The sequence below is a fragment of the Pseudophryne corroboree genome, chromosome 9 (genome assembly GCF_028390025.1).
Source record: "Pseudophryne corroboree isolate aPseCor3 chromosome 9, aPseCor3.hap2, whole genome shotgun sequence".
Lineage (NCBI taxonomy): Eukaryota > Metazoa > Chordata > Amphibia > Anura > Myobatrachidae > Pseudophryne > Pseudophryne corroboree.
Window position 1 is genome coordinate 66,161,615 of NC_086452.1, and position 20,004 is coordinate 66,181,618.

A 20,004-nucleotide genomic window follows, 5' to 3' on the forward strand; every position below is an offset into this window, starting at 1 on the left:
TTCCGAAACCCCGCAACGCTCCTGAAGGGGCGTCGAGAGATGTCTTAATGAGAGTGCTTTTTTTTCCACATTAAAGAATCCCTGCTTAAAGCGGCTAGACCTTCCACTGACACGGTAGAAGCTTTGGGCCCGCTTCAATTTTTTTGGAGACCTATCACAGTTCACCCTCACCAAGAGACGTTCTTTTCAGACAGTTACTATAGCTCTTCGGAAAGATGGTATTGTTTATAGGTGGGGCTTCCCCACGCGTTTACTAATTTCTCGAGAGGGCTCTACTATTGCCGTGTCTACTGTGGAGGACGGTATGAGACTTCTTCACAAATGGAACGTATCTGGAGTTCAGAGGGCTGGCTCTCCTGATTGCCGACTTCTGCAGGACTGGTCGACGGTTGGGAAGTAGGGCATAGCTCCTGATATATCCTAGTTGCCTCAGACGGCCTTCTCTTTGGTTAAAGCTGGTTTTCTTAAAGTTTTATTAAGCTAAGGATATGTTATTGTCATTTACCTAGCTGTTTAATGTTTCCTGAGCTATTATGTGGCGGTGAATGTTTTGCATGCTGGTTTAGGTTGGTTCACAGATTCCTGATCTGCATTGTGCATTTCATATTTGCCTCCTTGTTACATTTACAGTGACAATCTTAGTTAGATCTGGGATTCTGTGACCTCTTTCATTATTGCCTATTGCTGCTGTTTTAACTTTATTTACCTGATGTGCCATGTGCTAATGTTTACAGTTTTTTATTATTTGATTGCCACTAACCCCTCTATTTTGTCCTGTGAGGGGTTGTATGTTTTGGCGCTATGCTATGACTCTGTCTCTGTATGGAGTCTGTTTTTTTCTTTTTCTTTTTTCCCCTCCCTTTCATTTTCTCCCGTGTGTTCCCCCTTTGTGTCTTGTCTCCCCTATGCTCATCTCTTCTTTTTCTGTGTGTTCAGGTAGCAGTATTTCTTCTCATTACATTTGATGGTTTAAGCGGTTGGCCCTCTTTCCCTTTGTATTGTTATGGTTAATTTGGTGTCATTGAATGTTAAGGGACTGAATTCCCCACAGAAGCGTAGATTGGCCCTGTCCTCCTTTTATAAAATGAAGGCGAATGTAGTGGCTATACAGGAAACTCATTTTAGGAAATTGGACCCTCCTCGATTTTATGATCATCGTTTTCCCACCTGTTATATGGCTAATGGTTCCAGGAAAAAAGCTGGTTTGCCATACTTACTTCCCGTGACTGCTCTTTCAATTTAGACTCCCAGATAATAGACCCCGAAGGTCAGTATTTAATGTTAATTGGTCATTTCGATAATAGTATTGTTACTTTGGTTTCATGCTATGCACCTAACTCTGGTCAACTTACATTTTGCAGAAAATTATGCTCCTTGATACAGAAACATGCGAAAGGTGCCATAATGATACTAGGGGATTTCAACTTAGTTGTTGACCCCTATATAGACAGGTCTAATCCCATTAGAAGTCCCTTGGCCAGATCTAGGATTCCCTCTGATAAAACCCCTGGATTCCGCCATCTACTAGGAGAGTATGATCTCTATGATGCTTGGCGGACTAAACATCCTACAGTTAGGGATTATTCCTTTTATTCACATGTCCATTCCTCATATCCTAGAATTGACCTTGTCCTGACCGACAAAGAGTCGCTATCGGCTATTAAGAAAATCGACATATTGCCGATGACCTGGTCAGATCACTCTCCGCTAAAAGTAGTTTGGGAACCAAAGGCCCGTAGAGTCTCTCCAGGCTAGGGAATTGTCTACTGTGTCATCAAGAGGCTTCTCTAGCCATACATCAAACTTTAAAGTTGTACCTAGAAGATACTTCGGTTTTCAATTTCTGGTGCTCTTTTAAAGAGGTTTTGCTGGGGTCTGCCATTCAGGCAGCAGCGAGACTTAAACGTTCTCAAAATTCTGAACGTCTATTTGCAGAAAGTGAAGTTGCAAAACTAGAATTAGCGCATAAGGCAGATCCACAAAATAGAACTACCTTTAAGCTTTTGCTTGCCGCTAGGGAAAAGGTGAATGCTTATTCTCTTCGGGAAGTACAACGCAATATTGCTTGTCTGAGCCAGAGATTCTATGTATTTGGGAATAAGGCAGGTCGCCTTTTGACCGGAAAACTGAGAGGTCGACACGCTAAAACCAGACTTCACTATATCTATTCTTCTACGGGTTCTAGAGTCTCTGATCCACACGATATAGCAAACACCTTTGCAGAGTATTACTCTCAACTTTACAATTTGCAGTCAGATCCTGTTACTCCTCAACCACTGGAGGCTGAAATCCAGTCTTTTTTTTAATAAATTATCCCTTCCTGCATTGGACTCCGAGGCCTGCCTGTCCCTCAGCTCTCCTTGGTCTGTTTCCGAACTAGAGGCAGCTATTGATGGTCTCCCGCTAGATAAAGCACCAGGCCCTGATGGATTCCCATCCAATTTCTATAAAGCTTATAAAGCAGATTTAGCTCCGGTGCTGTTGACCGTTTTTAACGAGGCGTCAGATGTGGAGAGATTCCCGAGGGAGATGCTTGAAGTGCAAATAGCTGCTATACCTAAGCCGGGTAAACCTCCCACATCAGTTCAAAATTATCGCCCCGAAAGCTCAGTTGAATACAGACGTTAAGCTTTTTGCTAAGCTTATCGCTAATCACCTTTGACCCCTATTACCTTCCCTTATAGCTGCTGATCAGGTTGGCTTTGTTACGGGCAGGCAGGCCCCGGACAACACCCGGAGAGTTTACAATGTCATGGAATATTGTAATGTTCATAAAACGCCCCTCTTGGTTCTGTCATTAGGCGCTGAGAAGGCGTTTGACAGACTCCATTGGGGGTATCTGAGATCTGTCCTGTGTAAATTTGGCTTTCAAGGGAGGTTTTTGCCTTATACTCCACTCCCTCTGCAAAGGTGTATATTAATGGTTGTCTGTCCGGGGGTTTCGATATTCTAAATGGCACCAGACAGGGGTGCCCTTTGTCACTCCTTATTTTCGCTTTGGCTATCGAGCCCCTGGCCGAGATTATTAGGACTGATTCGGTAGTTTTAGGACCTGAGATAGGAGGGCTGAGTCATAAAGTCAGCCTTTTTGCGGATGATATTCTGCTCTGTCTGACCCATCCTGAGTCCTCCCTCCCTGGCCTTCATACCATACTAGACGCATATTCCAAGATTTCATATTACAAATTAAATACTTCCAAAACTGAGGCTCTCCCACTCCATATCTTATCGCATACCCTGACTTTACTTAAAGATAAGTATACAGTAGATATGCTTGGCAAACAAGATCCATTAAATATCTCAGTATACATCTATCATTAGACAGGGACCTTTATGACTGCAATTATGTCCCTTTGTTAAGTGCTTTCGACAAATTAATTAAGGAGTGGTCCCTTCACGAAATCTCTTGGCTGGGGCATAGTTCAGCGACTGAGATGGTACTGTTCCCTAAACTTCTGTACTTGTTCCGGGCCATCCCCCGCAATTTCCCTAAACCTCTTAGTATCAGAGCTAATAAAATTTTATCTCACTTTACCTGGAAAGATTCTAGACCCCGTATTGCTAGGCATATTTTGTCTCTGCCCAAGAGTTTTGGTGGGGTGGCTTATCCCAACTTAGACGCTTATCACTCCGCCTGTCTCCTTAGTCAGGCCCGAGATTGGTTTGTTGCACATTCCCCCAAACCATGGGTACTTATTGAAAAATCCTTCTTAGGATCAATAAATCTTACAGATCTATTTTTGTTGCCTGTACACAGCGTTCCGAAGTGGCCTGGTCCTGGGGACGCGATTAGATGTACGCTAAAACTCTGGCACTCAGTGATAGCATCTGACCCTACAATTAAGTTACCAGCAGCCGATCTTCCTATTGGAACCATAGCCTGTATTATCCCTAATCTCACCTTAGACGCCTGGATCGCTGCTGGTATCGTGAAATTGAAAGACATTTTTTCTGAAGGTGGTTTAGTCCCTTTCTCTCAACTTCAATCTCATTTTGATGTATCGAAACATGATTTCTTCAAATACCTACAATTACGCCACTGGCTCTGCTCCTGCAATGACAAGTCTTCTCCCGGCCATAGAGGTGGGATATCTAGATGGTATCAGTATATTGTTCTTCTGACTAAAACGGGTAAGTTACCTTCGCAGCTAAAGTGGGAAAAGGACCTCTCTGTTGTCCTCGATGGAGGAGTTGTCCTCGAGGAGGAGTGGGACTCGATTTCCTTAATGTGCTTTAAAATCTCTAAATGTCTCCAGCACTCCGAAATGTTTTATAAATTATGCCATAGGGCGTACTTCACCCCGCAACGTCTTCATCATATCTGGCCCTCAACATTCCAGCTATGCTGGAGGAATTGTGGTTGTGTAGGTACCATTCTTCATATTTTCTGGGAATGCCCGGTCTTGGGGCCGCTGTGGACAGAAGTGTTCTCTCTTTTGCGGGATGTGTTGGGAGCGGAGGTGCCACTCGACCCGATGTTTGCCTTGTTTCATTACTCACCACATGCTTTACCAAGTTGCGATAGATATATTGTTGGCCATATCCTAATATCTACTAAGGCGGCAATAGGTCAATTATGGAAATCGCAGTCAACACCTAGCATTCAGACTATTATCAATAATACCCATAAGCATTTCCTGTTCGAAACAGCAGGTTGTGTGTACTCTTTCTCGCCTTCTTCAGTTCATATGAGATGGTTTCAATGGAGTGAATTCCGGGAGAGACAGGGTCATTCTATAATTTTTAGTGATCCCATTGACACGTCAATTTTTGGATTCTCCACATTCTGACACTAACCAGTTGTAACGGATACCCTTCCTCTTCTTATATGTTTCAATACCAGTGTATGGTACTCCCCTGGACGTATATGTTGTCTCACCCTTTGTCTATACGTTTCCCCTTATGTGTCATTGTACTGTATTGTGTCTCTTCTTCCTCTTCTCTCCTTTTTTATTTTATGTTTATGTCTATATTTCGGGCTAAGTCTGTGTTTGATTTCAAAATTCTTGTACACTGTTGGTGAATAGAGCATTTTGATTAAGATCTACTGAGATGCATATGTTTCCTTTGTATGCTCAACATTATTTCCTGTACGGTCTATGTTGGTGTACATTTATTTATTCTGTATTTGGAACTTAATAAAAAACATTGTTTAAATAAAAAGATTATAGTGATGGCTGTGGATTGTTGCTTATTTCTCGGTAACAGGCAGATCGTTAGGTGATGGCTGTAAGTAAACTTGGCACATAAAATAAACACCATTGTAAAAGCAGCCCCAATGTTCTCAGACTGCTGTCCGCTATACTTTACCCGTATTATACAGTACAAACGCATGAGTCATGTTTAATCCTTCAACTTTTATTGACAATAACTTTAATAATTTGCATTTCCGAAAACAATTTAAACTGTCAGCTGATTATTTACAATGGCCCATTTATCCCCTCCCCCAGTTAATGCTTGCGGTCTCCTCATTAATCTCCCAGCTGACATACCATTGGCAGCTAAGACACAGCATAGAAACCTGTCAGAGGTATGTGTATATAGTATAACAGAGATGTCAGTCACGCATCCTGTCACTAAACAACCACAGAAGCACACAATAAACATACACAGCAGAACTGAAAGCATAGATTTGGAAAGTCACGTTCATTAATGTGGGAAAAAAAGACAAAAGAAGTATGACAAAAAATGATGTACAAAAAATAATTTGAACTCTTAGGGATTAAATTTACTAAAGCTTCTAAAAACAGAGAATTGGTGATGTGCCCATAGCAACCAAAAAGATGCCGGCTATCATTTTCTAAAAGGCAATACAGAAATGATAGACAGCGTCTGATTGGTTGCTATGGGTAACATCACCAATTCTCTGTTTTATGGGCCCTACGCACTGGGTGATGTTATCGATTTTATCGACCAACGATATTATCGATGATCAATATTGGCTCCAACAATTTTTGCCTACACACTGGACGATATCGATGGTCATTTTGGACGATAAGTACATACATCTATATCGTCCAAACTGACTTGCATGTATAAATGAGGATAAATCAACTATGAATGATCGCGGGGCCATGCATCCATCGTTGATGAATACACACTGAACATATGAACGATATCGTTTATATCGATCATCGTTATCGGCAAGTGTGTAGGGCCCATAAGAAGCATTAGTAAATTTACCCCTTAAGGGTAAACGTAATAGGGTGCAAGATGCCGGAGGTGAGGGACTTCATTTGAGAATGCCTGCATTTTTAAAGCGGCAATCATTTGCAAGGAAAAACCAGCCTGGTTTTGACTTGTAAATGATTGGCGCTTTAAAAATACGGGCATTCTCTCACAAAGTCCAGGAGCCTTTTGCATTTACCCCTCCAAAGCGCAACTGAATATGTTTCGGTATACAAGAAACTGTTAATAATAAACAGGTTTTGCTGGCATTATCCCTTTCCAGTACAGGGAGAAGTGAGAAAGAACTGTTTTCATCTGAAATATCACCCATTAATAAATCAGAACGAAGTCGAAAATGAAAATAGTAAAAAAATTAAATATACTTTTATCTATTTTTAGCACCGCACACTAACCTGACTTATTAACTGGCTCCTGTGAACTATTCCTCATTGTAGTGTCAGTGTGTAGTTTATAGTTGGTTATATGGCCGAAGAACATGAGTGAAGACTGTATACAGTGTGTGACCTGTACCCTGCACAATACCGTGTGGAATTCACCTGGGGGAAGATTTACTAAGGAATGGTTTGTTAAAGCATGTGCTCATTGGCAGCTGTGACAAATGGATTTAATATGGCAACAGAAATAAATGCCATATCATGCTTGTTTAGCATTTATTACTATTGCCGTTTTAAAAGTATTGGTCAAAGCCAGTGATGACGGGAGGCTTTGACGAACCACGCCTTAGTAAATATACCCCCTGGAGTGTAGAACTCACAGCACCTAACTCGCTAATTCTGTTCAGCTGGTATTCAGTCAAAATGCCGGCTGACAGGATCCTGGTGCTCAGGAGACCGACGCCGGCATCTTACTGACAGGCGGAATACCGGCACCCGCCTGTAATTCCCACTCGGTTGGTGGGTCCATGCCACCAACCAAGTGGAAATACAGTAGAACCTGTGGCGAGCGAAGCTCACCACCGGGCCGATGCATGAGGAGCCCAGCGAGCCCGGGAGGGGACTTGCTGCTGGTATTGCAGCAGACGGGATGCCGCTGTTGGTATACCATCTACCGGTATTACATACCGGATCCGTGCAGCTGGGTCTGTCATTGATACCGACCTGGATTTGGAATTAGTGCAGGGCTATGCGTGCAGGGTTGCACCAAACTTGAAATTCTCGCTGAAGCTTTGCTGCTGCAGAAGCTGATGTCTAATGCTTTGTGTCCCCTTCAGGGTCAGTCCTACTAGGTGTGCGTTTACGAAAGAAAGTTTGCATTGCAAAACTCGCATACAATGAGACAATGGGGGTAATTCTGAGTTGATCGCAGCAGGAATTAAGTTAGCAATTGGGCAAAACCATGTGCACTGCAGGGGAGGCAGATATAACATGTGCAGAGAGAGTTAGATTTGGGTGGGTTATTTTGTTTCTGTGCAGGGTAAATACTGGCTGCTTTATTTTTACACTGCAATTTAGATTGCAGATTGAACACACCACACCCAAATCTAACTCTCTCTGCACATGTTATCTGTCCCCCCTGCAGTGCACATGGGCCCTCATTCCGAGTTGATCGCTAAGTTTTTCGGTCGCACAACATATTCGCAAAGTTGCGTTAATGTAGTAAATATGCGAACCTCCGCCCCCAACGTATTTTTGCACATTCGTACGCAGTATTACACAAAGTGGGCGTACGCCAAATGACATCGCAGTAATGCGAAACCATCGCAGCATTGCGAAATCATCGCAATAACACATACTTAATCGTAAAAATACTAAGTTTGAGTATATTTACAAAGTTTTGCGTAAAAGTGCCCACTTTTAAGGTAAAACGCACAAAAATGTTTTTTTGGCCTATTAAGTGCAATGACACCTTTCCTTTTAAAGACCACAAGCCCTTTTCAATTACGAACCCAATTAGTGTAATGATTGATAATGTTCCAAAACAATTAAGTGTGAGAATAAAAAAAAATTAACACTTTGTTGCCATAATTGGCCATCAACATGTCAAAGTGTAAAATTTTTTTTTTTTTTTTCACTTTTTTAATTTTTAAAGGTGTTGTTTGTGAATGAAGGTGTTTACATGTTTCTTAACACAATAATCTCCTTTTTTTTTTGGTAAAAATGTAACGTTAGATGTGTGTAATTTTTTGTACAAAACAAATTCTGCCTGCCAATCTGCTGATCCTTTTTTGCATTAATAAACACAACACCCGGTTAACTTTAATCAACTTTTTTATTTTTGTATTTGTTAATATTTTTTTTTTTTTACAAATAAAAGAATACAAGTCAAGCAAATTTTTGCAAATGGTCCACACAATCCATCATTCCTTGCAGGTGTTGGCGCATGGTGTAAAGTATCCCTGAAAAACTTGTGGGATCTCCAACTGCAACATCTGAAATTAAGATGCAACACAAACATTAATAACTTAATTACATTACTTATTAGCCAAGCAAGGCGCAAAGCACACTTAAATGCTGGCATGTCCAAACTGCTGGACTCCAGCTGTTGTGAAACTACATATACCAGCATGCCTTTACACAGTTTTGTGGTCAGGGAATGGCAAAGCTGTGTCAGGGCATGCTGGGATGTGTAGTTTCTCAACAGTTGGAGTGCCGCAGTTTGGACAGGCCTGCTTTAATGGCAAAGTTACTACATCCTGCCTGTTTTATGGTACAATCATTAGCAGAACACACAAGCCTGCTCAGCCTTTTTATCAGATTTTAAAGTGTTCCAGACCATGTGTTACATTTACTACTATGTGAGTTATATTTAAGATGGAACGTTGCCCATAGCAATCAAGCAAAAATATGATTATTATATTGTAGAAGTGGATCCCAATTTTTTAAGTATAATCTTATTGATTGCTATGTCCGACATCCCATGTTAAAGATAACTACCATCTTCGTCAGTGTGACACCATGTTGGCATTCATTCCCATTTGTTGTTTTATTTGTTTTGTATTTTTAGTGGGTTGGTCCTGCATCATCACACTGCATATCCACATCTTCAGAAGGCCAACATATCATAGCATTCCCACACTCCATGAAAGCTGCCCTTACTAAATAAGTGCAAACATGTTTGACTTGAACACTTATTAATTTTGAGAATGTAACTTTCACACAAAAAAACAGTGTGTCATTAGGCTGCATAACAAAGTGAAGCATGTGATTTTTAAGTGTAAATATTCAGACTACACAGGCCCAAGTGTAAAAGGCAAACATACTAAACTCCACTCAGGTCTAACTGTTTCCCAGAAAAAGTAACACATATAAACCCTGTTCTCCTGGCAACCCTGGCTACCTAATGAGTGTCAACCTAGAGTGGACACACAAAACATTGCACACATACACACTGTACATATAATGACACTCACAAATATGTAAAGGCAACATGTACACCATGATGAAATTTTTAAATATTTTTCCAGGGTCCAAGAATTCAAACAGTACAACACTGCATGTTTTGGCATTGTAAGTGTAAGTGGGTAATCATTTTTTAAAAAATTAAAATATACTTACTTTCCACGGCAACATCCAGACTCCCGGAACGTTCGGCAGGGGCTTCCTCTGCCCATTCACTTGGTGGGGATGTTGGCTGGATGGGGGAAGGCGGCTGGATGGGGGAAGGAGGAGGGATTGGGGAAGGAGGAGGGATTGGGGAAGGAGGAGGGATTGTGGAAGGAGGCTGGATGGGGGAAGGAGGCTGGATTTGGTCCGCAATTTCAGAGGGGGGGTCTGATTGAGAGGGCGAGGGGGGCGGAGAAAAAGTTAAAGCAATAGAGGGTGAGGGTGGTTCAGATTGTGATGTTGATTTTGAAGGAGAAGGGGTATGGGAAGGAGGAGAAGGGGTCCCAGAAAGAGATGGAGAGGTGTGGTGAGAAGGGGAATGTAAAGTGGAGTGGGCCAGGGAAGCTGATGGGGCCTGGGAAGATGAGGGGGACTGGGAAGCTGAGGGGGACTGGGAAGCTGAGGGGGAGTGAGAAGGGGAGGGGGAGTGAGAAGGGGAGGGGGAGTGAGAAGGGGAGGGGGAGTGAGAAGGGGAGGGGGAGTGAGAAGGGGAAGGGGGTGGGGAGTTTTGCCGTTGTTGTTGTCCTAGAATGATAATATTGTTCAAATTGTTCAAACATGATAAATTACATAGTAATCAATTTGTTTTATCAATGTTCTGTTCATTGTTAAATTATTTGTTTTGTTCCAAAGAAAAGCAAACATGTTAAGATCCTCTTCATGTTGGCCACAGCAAACAAAATGAGTCTAAAATTTAACTTTGAAGCTCATTCCTTAATCTAGGCAATTGAGTCATAGTGATTGGTCTCAGCAACATCACCAGATTACTATTCAAGGCACCTTATTATATAGGCTGCACTGATCAAGTATTGTGGATTAATTTCCTGCCTGCTTCTTATTTTTTGTAAACATGCACTTGTTTGGTGTTACTTTGCTACAGTCAGTACTGTTTTACCTAACCACACACAGTGTCCTAATTTCCATAAAAGGGCATTGCAGGTTGCAATTAGCCTACCACTTACTGTAAAATGTCTGCAAATCCAAGGGGTTTACAGCAGGTATTGAGTAGGCAATTGGCCAAAAGCATGTGCAGTGCAGGGGTGGCAGATATAACATGTCCCGAGAGAGTGTGTTTTTTTTTTTAAATTTAAAATTATGGCCAGGGTAAATACATGCAGCTTTATTTTAGCCTTGCAAATTTTTGCACCTGATTTAACACACCCCACCCAAAACTTACTCTCTCTGCACATGTTACATATGCTTCCCCTGCAGTGCTCATTGTATTTAACAATTGTTACTTAAATTACGGAAGGCCAAAAATTGGAAAATAACACATTAGCACAATTTAGTGCAAAAAACTTATGTAAGGTAACTTACTTCGTGTATGCAGCGCACGGATTTGATGGCGGATCTCCGCCAACAAATCTGGAGTCCGCCTACGGAGATCACTCCACCTCCTTTCGAGCTGGATGATTGTCCGCCTGCTGCGGACTCGCGTCCGCAGCAGGCGGCGGACCTCCGCGTAGGCCTCGCGCTTCACCCGATTGGGGATGAAGCGCCCAACGCGGCCTACGCGGCGGTCCATCACCGCAACCAGCACGCGGAGCTCCCGCCTGGTGAACGGTGCTGCACGCATCATGGCAATGGCGTTTTCCTTATTTGGGCATATATTTATAGTGTCTGTTAGCATGTGATTGGTCAAAAATCTATGTTGTCATTTCTATTAACTTTATTGATCTTTGCAATGCTGTGAAAAGCAGAGTGTTATTTGGCACGAGCGTAAAAACGCAATAGCAGAAGCGAAAATGTTTGGTACACAAATTTAAGCAAACAAAACACACACAGAGACACAGACTTTAGTTACAAATACTAAACATATCTGTGTACTCACCACAGTTCGTGTGATAATTCAGCTGGACAGTCACAAAGTGTGAAACATTGAGTATCATTTGTTTGTGTGTTTGGTTACATAATCAGGATTTGATGATATAAAACAAATAAGGACACTATTTAGCAACATTACAGTATTTAAATTTCAAAATAAACATTGTAAGCTTAACGTGTTTTTGTATTTTGAACCAAAAACAATTACACATTCCAACACCACAAAATCCGTACCCAATCACTTTACAAGATCATACAAATTGAAATCATGGTTTATAAAACAGAAGCATACTGTGTTGTATTATTTGGCCAAATATAAAATATATAAACACTATACCTGAAATATTCTGCTACAATTCTTGCCCTCACTTGGCTCCCCCTCCGTGTCACACTCCCCCCACCGAAGCGTGGCACAACCCCTGGCTCCTCATCAGGCAATTCCTCTGCCTGAGGAAGCTCTACACTACTCCTTACCGCGATATTATGGAGTATTGCGCACAGGACCACTATTTTACTTGCCATCTCCGGCGAATACATGATGTCGCCACCAGTGCGGTGGAGAACACGAAACCGCCCTTTCAGGACACCAATTGTGCGCTCCACCAGCTGCCTAGTGGCAGTAAGCGCGGAGTTAAATGCCATCTGTGGTCCTGGCCTGGGATTACGGTAAGGAGTCATGAGCCAGGGGGTGCAAGGATATCCACGGTCTCCTGTTGGAATAAAAGCAAAAATTTAGATCTTAAAATTTTAAAATTTAATTTTGTTTTAATCAAAAATATTTGAGCAACAACTCACCCAATAACCACATGTCTGGTCGTTGACTTGATCTTAATCTCTGCCATATCCCTGATTGTCTAATGACATACGCATCATGGGAACTTCCAGTAAACTTTGCGTTCAGGGAAAGGATCTGGAGGGATGGCCCACAAACAACCATTACATTCAGAGAATGAAACAGTTTCCTGTTTCTAAAAATTTCTTCATTATGTTTTGGTGGCTGAATAGCTACATGTGTGCCATCCACAACCCCAATAACATGTGGGAAGCGACTACCACCTTCCGCAAATTGCCGCTTCACCACATCTAGGGCACCAACATCCAAAGGCATAGCAATAAATTGCTTAACACGCTTGAGGAAAGCCTGGCAGACACGTCGCAGGACCTTACTGAACTGGCCCTGCGACATGCCAACCAGGTCTCCAACCACATGCTGGAATGATCCTGTGGCCAAAAAATGTAACACTGCAAGGAATTGTGTCAATGGTGGTATTGCTGTAGGATACCGAATTTCAGACTCCAGATCACTCTCTATTATGGAGAGAGTGTCTAGGATTAGATGTGGTGGCAGCCGGTATCTACGCACCACCACATCATCTGGCATCCCAAAAAGTCTGACACGGGTTCTGAAAATTGGTGGCCTAGCACGCCTCCGTTGCCTTGGTTGATGAGGAGCCGGCTGTGGTTGTGGGGCTGGCGGTTGGGGTGGGAGTGCTGGCGTGGGTTGGGGAGGTAGGGCTTCTGCCGCAATATGTATTGACATCACACACTTTTTGGAGAGAATGTTAAGAAATGTAAAAAAAAAAATAATTCAAAGTTTTCCAAAATTTTACACAATAACTGTTTTTACAATTGTGGTGTCAACTTACTGCAGGAGCGTACATTTTTTCTGTGTTGAATTCATGTCCAAAATGCAAAAATAAAAAGCAAATAAAACTAAATTTAATATTTGGATATAAAAAACATATATTAATGCAAAAAAACTTTATTAAAAAAAAATACCAAAAAAATAAGAAATTTAGTACCTAGTCCAGGAAAGACAAACACTACTTTGCAGATCAATCCTGGAAAACCCAAACACTTTGTTTAGCAAACTTTAAAAAAAAAAAAATTTAAAATTTTAACAAACACAAACAAGCACCAACACAGGCCAAGGACACTTACCTGCTCCTAAAGAAATAAAGTCTTGTTTTTGTGGACCACACCCAAAAATGAATACAAAATTGGTTTTTCTCACCAAAAAGTAAACTCCTACAAGAGAACACAAATGACAGTCAAAAACAGCATACAGACACTTCCAACAAACAAGCTCCAACACAGGCCAACGACACTTACCTGCTCCTAAAGAAATAAAGTCTTGTTTTTGTGGACCACACCCAAAAATGAATACAAAATTGGTTTTTCTCACCAAAAAGTAAACTCCTACAAGAGAACACAAATGACAGTCAAAAACAGCATACAGACACTTCCAACAAACAAGCTCCAACACAGGCCAACGACACTTACCTGCTCCTAAAGAAATAAAGTCTTGTTTTTGTGGACCACACCCAAAAATGAATACAAAATTGGTTTTTCTCACCAAAAAGTAAACTCCTACAAGAGAACACTAATGACAGTCAAAACAAAGAAGCACGGGAATATTTTCACAAATGGACTTGCAAAATATATATGTGTTATAAAAATTAAAATATTAAAATGTATTTAAAAAACTTGCCAACACCAAAAAAAAAAAAAAAAAACAGAATACTCACAAACGAAAATACCCACAAAAAATGCCACTGTCTATATTCAAAACGCAAAGAAAAGGACAAAGGTATGCTTGACAATTACTCACTCTGCCAATTCCACTATCACCTTCCCGCACAAGCCAACAACTCAAACGCCAAACTACCAACACTTACAGCATGCACAGTAGGCCCTTAAATAAGCAGTGCAATCATTCAACAGAATAACAGTATACACCTGTGTGAATTAACGAGTCGCACGTAGGTATATAAGCGCACACACCTCGGCGTACACACGTCATCACAAACATGGCTTCTCGTGAGCAAATCGCAGCAGAGATAGACCGCATTGCAGAGCAGCAGATGGCATTGCAGAAACAACGGCTAGAGTGTCAAAGGCGCTTGTTAGAATACGCCTCTGCGGAGGTTAATGCAGGACCTAGTACTCTGCAAATTTCTGCTTCTGAACCTCAACAATTGAGTGTGGATACCCTGCCACACACACATAGTGAGCAAACTGAGGGAGAATTGACTTTAGCCACACAAACACAGCAGACAGAAGCTGCTAGTGAGGAGGAAGATGGAGATGACCAACCTGAAGAAACCTCACAGGCTACCTCCAGACGGAAAAAAAGACAGCCTGCATTCACTAAGAGGGAGTTGCGTGTCTTGGTCACGCAGGCCATGTCCAAAATACATAGGGGCCCCAAAAACATGGGGGCTGCTTCCAAAGAACGCATCTGGAGAGACATCACAAAATCTGTGAATGAAGTTGGCTCTGTCGTCAGAACATCACAGGAAGTGAGACGACGGTAAGTGCATCTTGACAATCCTTTTTCTGTGCTAAGTTGCATAAAAAATGTAGTTACATGTCATGTTATGTCTAGCAAACACAAGCAGAACATGTGTGCTATATATTTACTTTGAACAATAAGAAGACTCAACTTTTTCCCTCTTTCACAATATTTATGTAGGTGGGCCGACTTCAAATCCCGCCTGAAGGCAAAGAGGGCTGCGGAGTGGAATGCCTCAAGGGCAACAGGGGGGGGACCACCTGTCGCTGTGGAGTTTACTGACTTGGAGGAGATGGCGATGGCCTGTGTGAGTTATGAGGAGGGCCAAGGGGTGTCTCATATGGACACGGACCTGCCTGAGATTCTGACGGGACATGACTTGGAAGGTAAGTTTACACATGTATTTGTCTGAAATTTGAACTGTATTAATAATCTTAAACTAATTTTGACTCCAACTTTTCCCCCACACATTCTTCTATTTGCTTGCCACAAAACACAGCACAGGGGGGTGAACAGTTTGAGTCACAGGCCGGTTATGTGGTTGAGGCTGAGGTGGAGGGACCTAGTGGGTCTGCCAGTGTGGGCCAACAAAACCCACCTATGCAGGTTCCTACTGGCCCCCCCACCCAACCCTCTGCTATCCCGGAGATCCTGCTTGAAATTGCTAGGTATGGTGAGAGCCTAAACACATTTCAAGACGGGGTCATCCGGGAGGTAAGCCAGATAACTGTCCGGCTCACTGAGATCCGAACCTGTGTTGAGCAAGGTGTTGCTCAACTCTGCCAAAGTCTGGCAGAGATCAGGCAGGCCCAAGAACAACTGGCCTCCTCAAACCAAAGCCTTGCAACTAACATCTTGCAAGGGCTCCAGGCCATCGCTGTCTCCCTTGCCCACAGTGGCAGAGAGCCAACCACATCGGCTCCCTCCCCTGCCCCTGCCCAGGAAGAACAGGACACTGGGCAGGCCCAACGAAGGTCACTCCGCAGACCAAGCAAAGAAGATCAGCCTCAGGCGGGGCGAAAAAGAAGAAAGTGATGTCTCTCCAGATGGGCAGCACCCATGTTTTTGTAGTTGCCTCTATGTTATTTTGGACTTGGCTTGTGTGGCCAGAATGGATCACTCCCTCTTAGTGAAATGACTTTTTTCTGTTTGGAGGAATTGTAGCCTGTGAGTTTCTTTTAAAAAACAACAGAGCCATCTTCCTCTCACTAGTGTGCTGTGTATTGTTGTGTTTGTGTGGTGGATACTAATTATTTCTCAGTTTGTGTCAAATTTTTGTGTGGCAGGGTGTGAAATATGTTGAATTTATGAATTTATAAGATACTTTTGTCAGAAGCAGAAATTTGCAGAGTACTGAGTTCTGCAATATAATTTTTGTCAGTGCCATCTGCTTGGTGCTTGGTCTATCTCTGCCTGTGAGACTCATGTGGAGCCATGTTTAAATGTTGGATAATATTATTACTGTAATAAAAATTAAAAAAAAAAAATGTGTGCAATTTCTTGAAGGTAATGCATTAGCAAAATCTTAGTTACCAAAAGATTAGGTCAACATATAGACACTTGGTGACCAATCTGCTAATTCTCCTTAAAATTAAACAAAAATGTTAAAAAAGGTATGTTTTGCACCACACTTTAATGTCCATATTAATAAAACAGACACGACAACTTGATAAAATATCTTTGGACAACATGACATCATTGAAAACATTGACAGATGTTAAAAACATATATTATTGTGACTTTTAAAAATAAAACATAGTGTATGCGGCATTATGTGGGTGTTGGTTAATTAATCAGAATGTTGCAGAATTATATAACTTTAAATAAAAATGTAACTTGTTTGTATTTAGTAGTCTAACACACATTAAAACATTTCGTCACAATGCTTACACACCAAGTTAAACACAAATAACAACCTTATTTCACAGTGTGTGAGATTAATATGTGAGTAGAATAAACATGTAATGTGTGTTCAGTCAATTGGTGGTTGGTAACTTTCATGTGCTCAGTAATTAACAAGTAATTGAACATCAGATGAATGTGCTCTCCAATTAACTGCTAATTACTGCATACACACTTGTACCAGTACTTCGCAAATGTAGAGTAACTGCAGACCTACTCTGCTGCTGCGTGAATGTTGCTACGGTTTCCTATGTTAGTTTTAACAGCGACAAAGTTTATTTGCGAAAAACACGCCCATTGCAAGTTGCATACTCCCACACAGTACGCCCACTTTCACGCCCATGTCGGAGCATTGCGAAGTCTCGCCTCCGCCACGCCCACGCCACTCCTCGTTTTCGTTTGGCAGTTACGGCTTTTTTTTCCCAAAGTAATTTTGCACAGTTGTCGTACGTATGTCTTCGCGCATGCGTAATCACGCATTTGCGCATGCGCAGATACTTACATTTCGGACATTTGCGATGCGATGACTCTTAGCGATCAACTCGGAATGAGGGCCCTGGTTTTGCCCAATTGCTAACTAAATTCCTGCTGCGATCAACTTGGAATTACCCCCCTTGTTAGCAGTTGGGCAAAACCATGTGCACTGCAGGGGAGGCAGATATAACATGTGCAGAGAGAGTTAGATTTGGGTGTGGTGTGTTCAATTTGCAATCTAAATTGCATCGTAAAAATAAAGCAGCCAGTATTTACCCTGAACAGAAACAAAATAACCCACCCACATCTAACTCTCTCTGCACATGTTATATCTGCCTCCCCTGCAGTGCACATGGGGGGTAATTCCAAGTTGATCGCAGCAGGATTTTTGATAGCAATTGGGCAAAACCATGTGCACTGCAGGGGAGGCAGACATAACATGTGCAGAGAGAGTTAGATTTGGGTGGGGTGTGTTCAATCTGCAATCTAATTTGCAGTGTAAAAATAAAGCAGCCAGTATTTACCCTGCACAGAAATAAAATAACCCACCCAAATCTAACTCTTTCTGCACATGTTATATCTGCCTCCCCTGCAGTACACATGGTTTTGCCCAATTGCTATCAAAAATCCTGCTGCGATCAACTTGGAATTACCCCCATGGTTTTGCCCAACTGCTAAAAAATGTCCTGCTGCGATCAACTTGGAATTACCCTCTATGTGCACACTTGAGAAATGAGAGATCCAATTACAATTTCTGATTTGCAGGACTCGCAACGAGGTTGTGCAACTTTTCTACAAAAAGCGTCCTGGGAGAAGGGCACGAAACAGTGGGGAAACCATTCTGGATCCCCAAAAAGTGGCAACTAATAGACGTACATCAACCCGGATTTTTTTATCAGCGGAAACGGCTCCCTAAAACAGAACAGGTTAAGGGGCAGTGTAAACAGATAACCCGGGTCCTCTGACTTAGGACCCGTTTATAGCATGGAGATTGGGTGAAAATGGAAAGTGTCTGTGACAGGTGTCACCGGGGAGGAAGAAATTACATGAGGGAGATGTTCTGGTCCTTACCCCATCTGGTATCCGTTTGGATGGTCGACCATAGTCCACGTGGATCGTAAAGTATGGAAAAGTTCCACAAAAGAAAAAAAAATGTGAAAAACTCATGTCGACATTTTTATGTGTCAACCTTTCATGTGTCGTCCATTTTCATGTGTCGACCATGTCGACCAATAGTGGTCGACCTAATGACTGTCGACCATAACATGGTCGACCATTCATACCGGAACCACCCCATCCCCGCTTCATACGGGGAGGCTGTAATCTCTCCCGACCCAATCCACCGGTGACAGCTGGTCCACTCCGGCGTTCAGGGGAGAGCTGGAGTTTCCGGCACATGGAGATGACATCATCTCCACGCATCGGCACTGCACCCGTGTGTAGTGTATATGGTGCAGGCCCGGGAATATCTCAGGTCAGCTCGGCAGTGGGAACAGGATAAGTCCAGAGTCTGACCCGGCTTGAAACGGTGTTCCAAAACCCAGGTCAAACTCGAGACTTTGGTGGAAAAGGGGTATTAGATGGGATACATATGATATGCCAGCAGATGGGATGCCGACTGTCACTATACCGACAGCGGCATTCCATCTGCCGGAATCGCCACAGGTTCTATTCCCACTCAGTTGGTGGCGTGGACCCAACAACCGAGTGGGAATACCGGGCAGGTGTCGGGATTCCGTTTATCTGTAAAATGGCGGCTGAAGGGATTACGACGTCAGTCTCCTGAACGCCAGGATCCCAACAGCTTGTATATTGACTGCCTCCCTATTAGATTACAGGATCATGCAGAAAGCTGTTAGAGGTCATAAGGAAAGCATTTGAGGATCTTGAAATTTGTCAAATGTTTGATTTTTGCACTTTTTACTAATGTGGAAAAATGATAGCCAGCAAATGCTTTTCCGCAAACTAAAGTCTTTCCAGAATGAGATCAGTATGAGATCCCGACGTACGGTATCCCGGCGTTCGAAATACCGACGCCGGGTGAGTAAAGGGTGTTATACCCTCTCCCCTAACCTTCCCTACCCGCAGCCTAACCCTAACCTCCCTCCTGTCTGCCTAACCCTAACCTCCCCCCCGGAGGTGCCTAAACCTAACCCGCCATCCCCGCTGCCTAAACCTAACCCTTCCACCCCGTAGCCTAACCCTAACCCCCATCCCTGCAGCATAACCCTAACCTACCAGGACACAGCCTAACCCTAACCCCTTGGGACCCAGACTAAACCTAACCCTCCCCCGGCGGCTTACCTCTGCAGCACCGCAGTGTTTCCTCGTTCGGGATCCCGGTTGTTGGGATTCCGTCGCCTGGATGTTGCTCCCTTTCTGGATGCCGTGTCTGCATTCAGTCTAGTGTCGGAATCCCGGCATGCTCCCGACAGCCGTCATCCTGACTGCTTCCCTCCAGGATTTTGGGATACATAAAAATATCTGTAATGAGATTTTTCGGTGATTTATACAAGTTTGTAAAAAGTTGGAAAAAACACTTTTTAGCTCCCATCTACAGGTTCAAAAACTCCTCTGCCATCAATACAACACCTGTACTTACCTGTCCCACATCATTTACTCCATTATTGAGCCTTTTAGATAAAGTCACCTGAACACGGACATGTCTGTATTGACCAATGTATGCTATTATTATGTGATAATACATTGGGAGTGGTGTACCAGAGGCTCTGCACTGTGGCCCAACATTTCTACCTTAACATACAGATTTTCCCCATC

At 42.7% G+C, this 20,004-nt stretch overlaps 1 protein-coding gene across 3 annotated transcripts; it reads right to left on the reverse strand.

Annotated features, from left to right (window-relative positions):
- Nucleotides 1–8,383: 8,383 nt before the first annotated feature.
- On the reverse strand, nt 8,384–13,312 carry LOC134957504 (putative nuclease HARBI1). Of its 3 annotated transcripts, XM_063939486.1 has the most exons (5): nt 12,351–13,312; nt 11,893–12,265; nt 11,563–11,584; nt 9,684–10,256; nt 8,384–8,557 (listed from the first exon to the last, which is right to left on the reverse strand). In XM_063939486.1, exons 1-3 carry the CDS (start codon nt 13,093–13,095, stop codon nt 11,581–11,583), a joined length of 1,122 nt encoding a protein of 373 aa, XP_063795556.1. In that variant the 5' UTR covers nt 13,096–13,312; the 3' UTR covers nt 8,384–8,557; nt 9,684–10,256; nt 11,563–11,580. The 3 variants fall into 3 exon arrangements, 2 of the variants coding, with proteins under 2 accessions (XP_063795556.1, XP_063795555.1); XR_010186622.1 differs by having other exon boundaries at nt 11,563–12,265; XM_063939485.1 differs by having other exon boundaries at nt 9,684–11,584.
- Nucleotides 13,313–20,004: the final 6,692 nt, after the last annotated feature.

Excerpts from the sequence above, each read along its gene's own strand:
- LOC134957504 (XM_063939486.1), bottom strand. The coding sequence starts at position 13,095 with ATGTCAATACATATTGCGGCAGAAGCCCTACCTCCCCAACCCACGCCA. Across the intron at positions 12,266-12,350 it reads ACCAGACATGTGGTTATTGG|GAGACCGTGGATATCCTTGC; the intron begins GTGAGTTGTTGC and ends TTATTCCAACAG.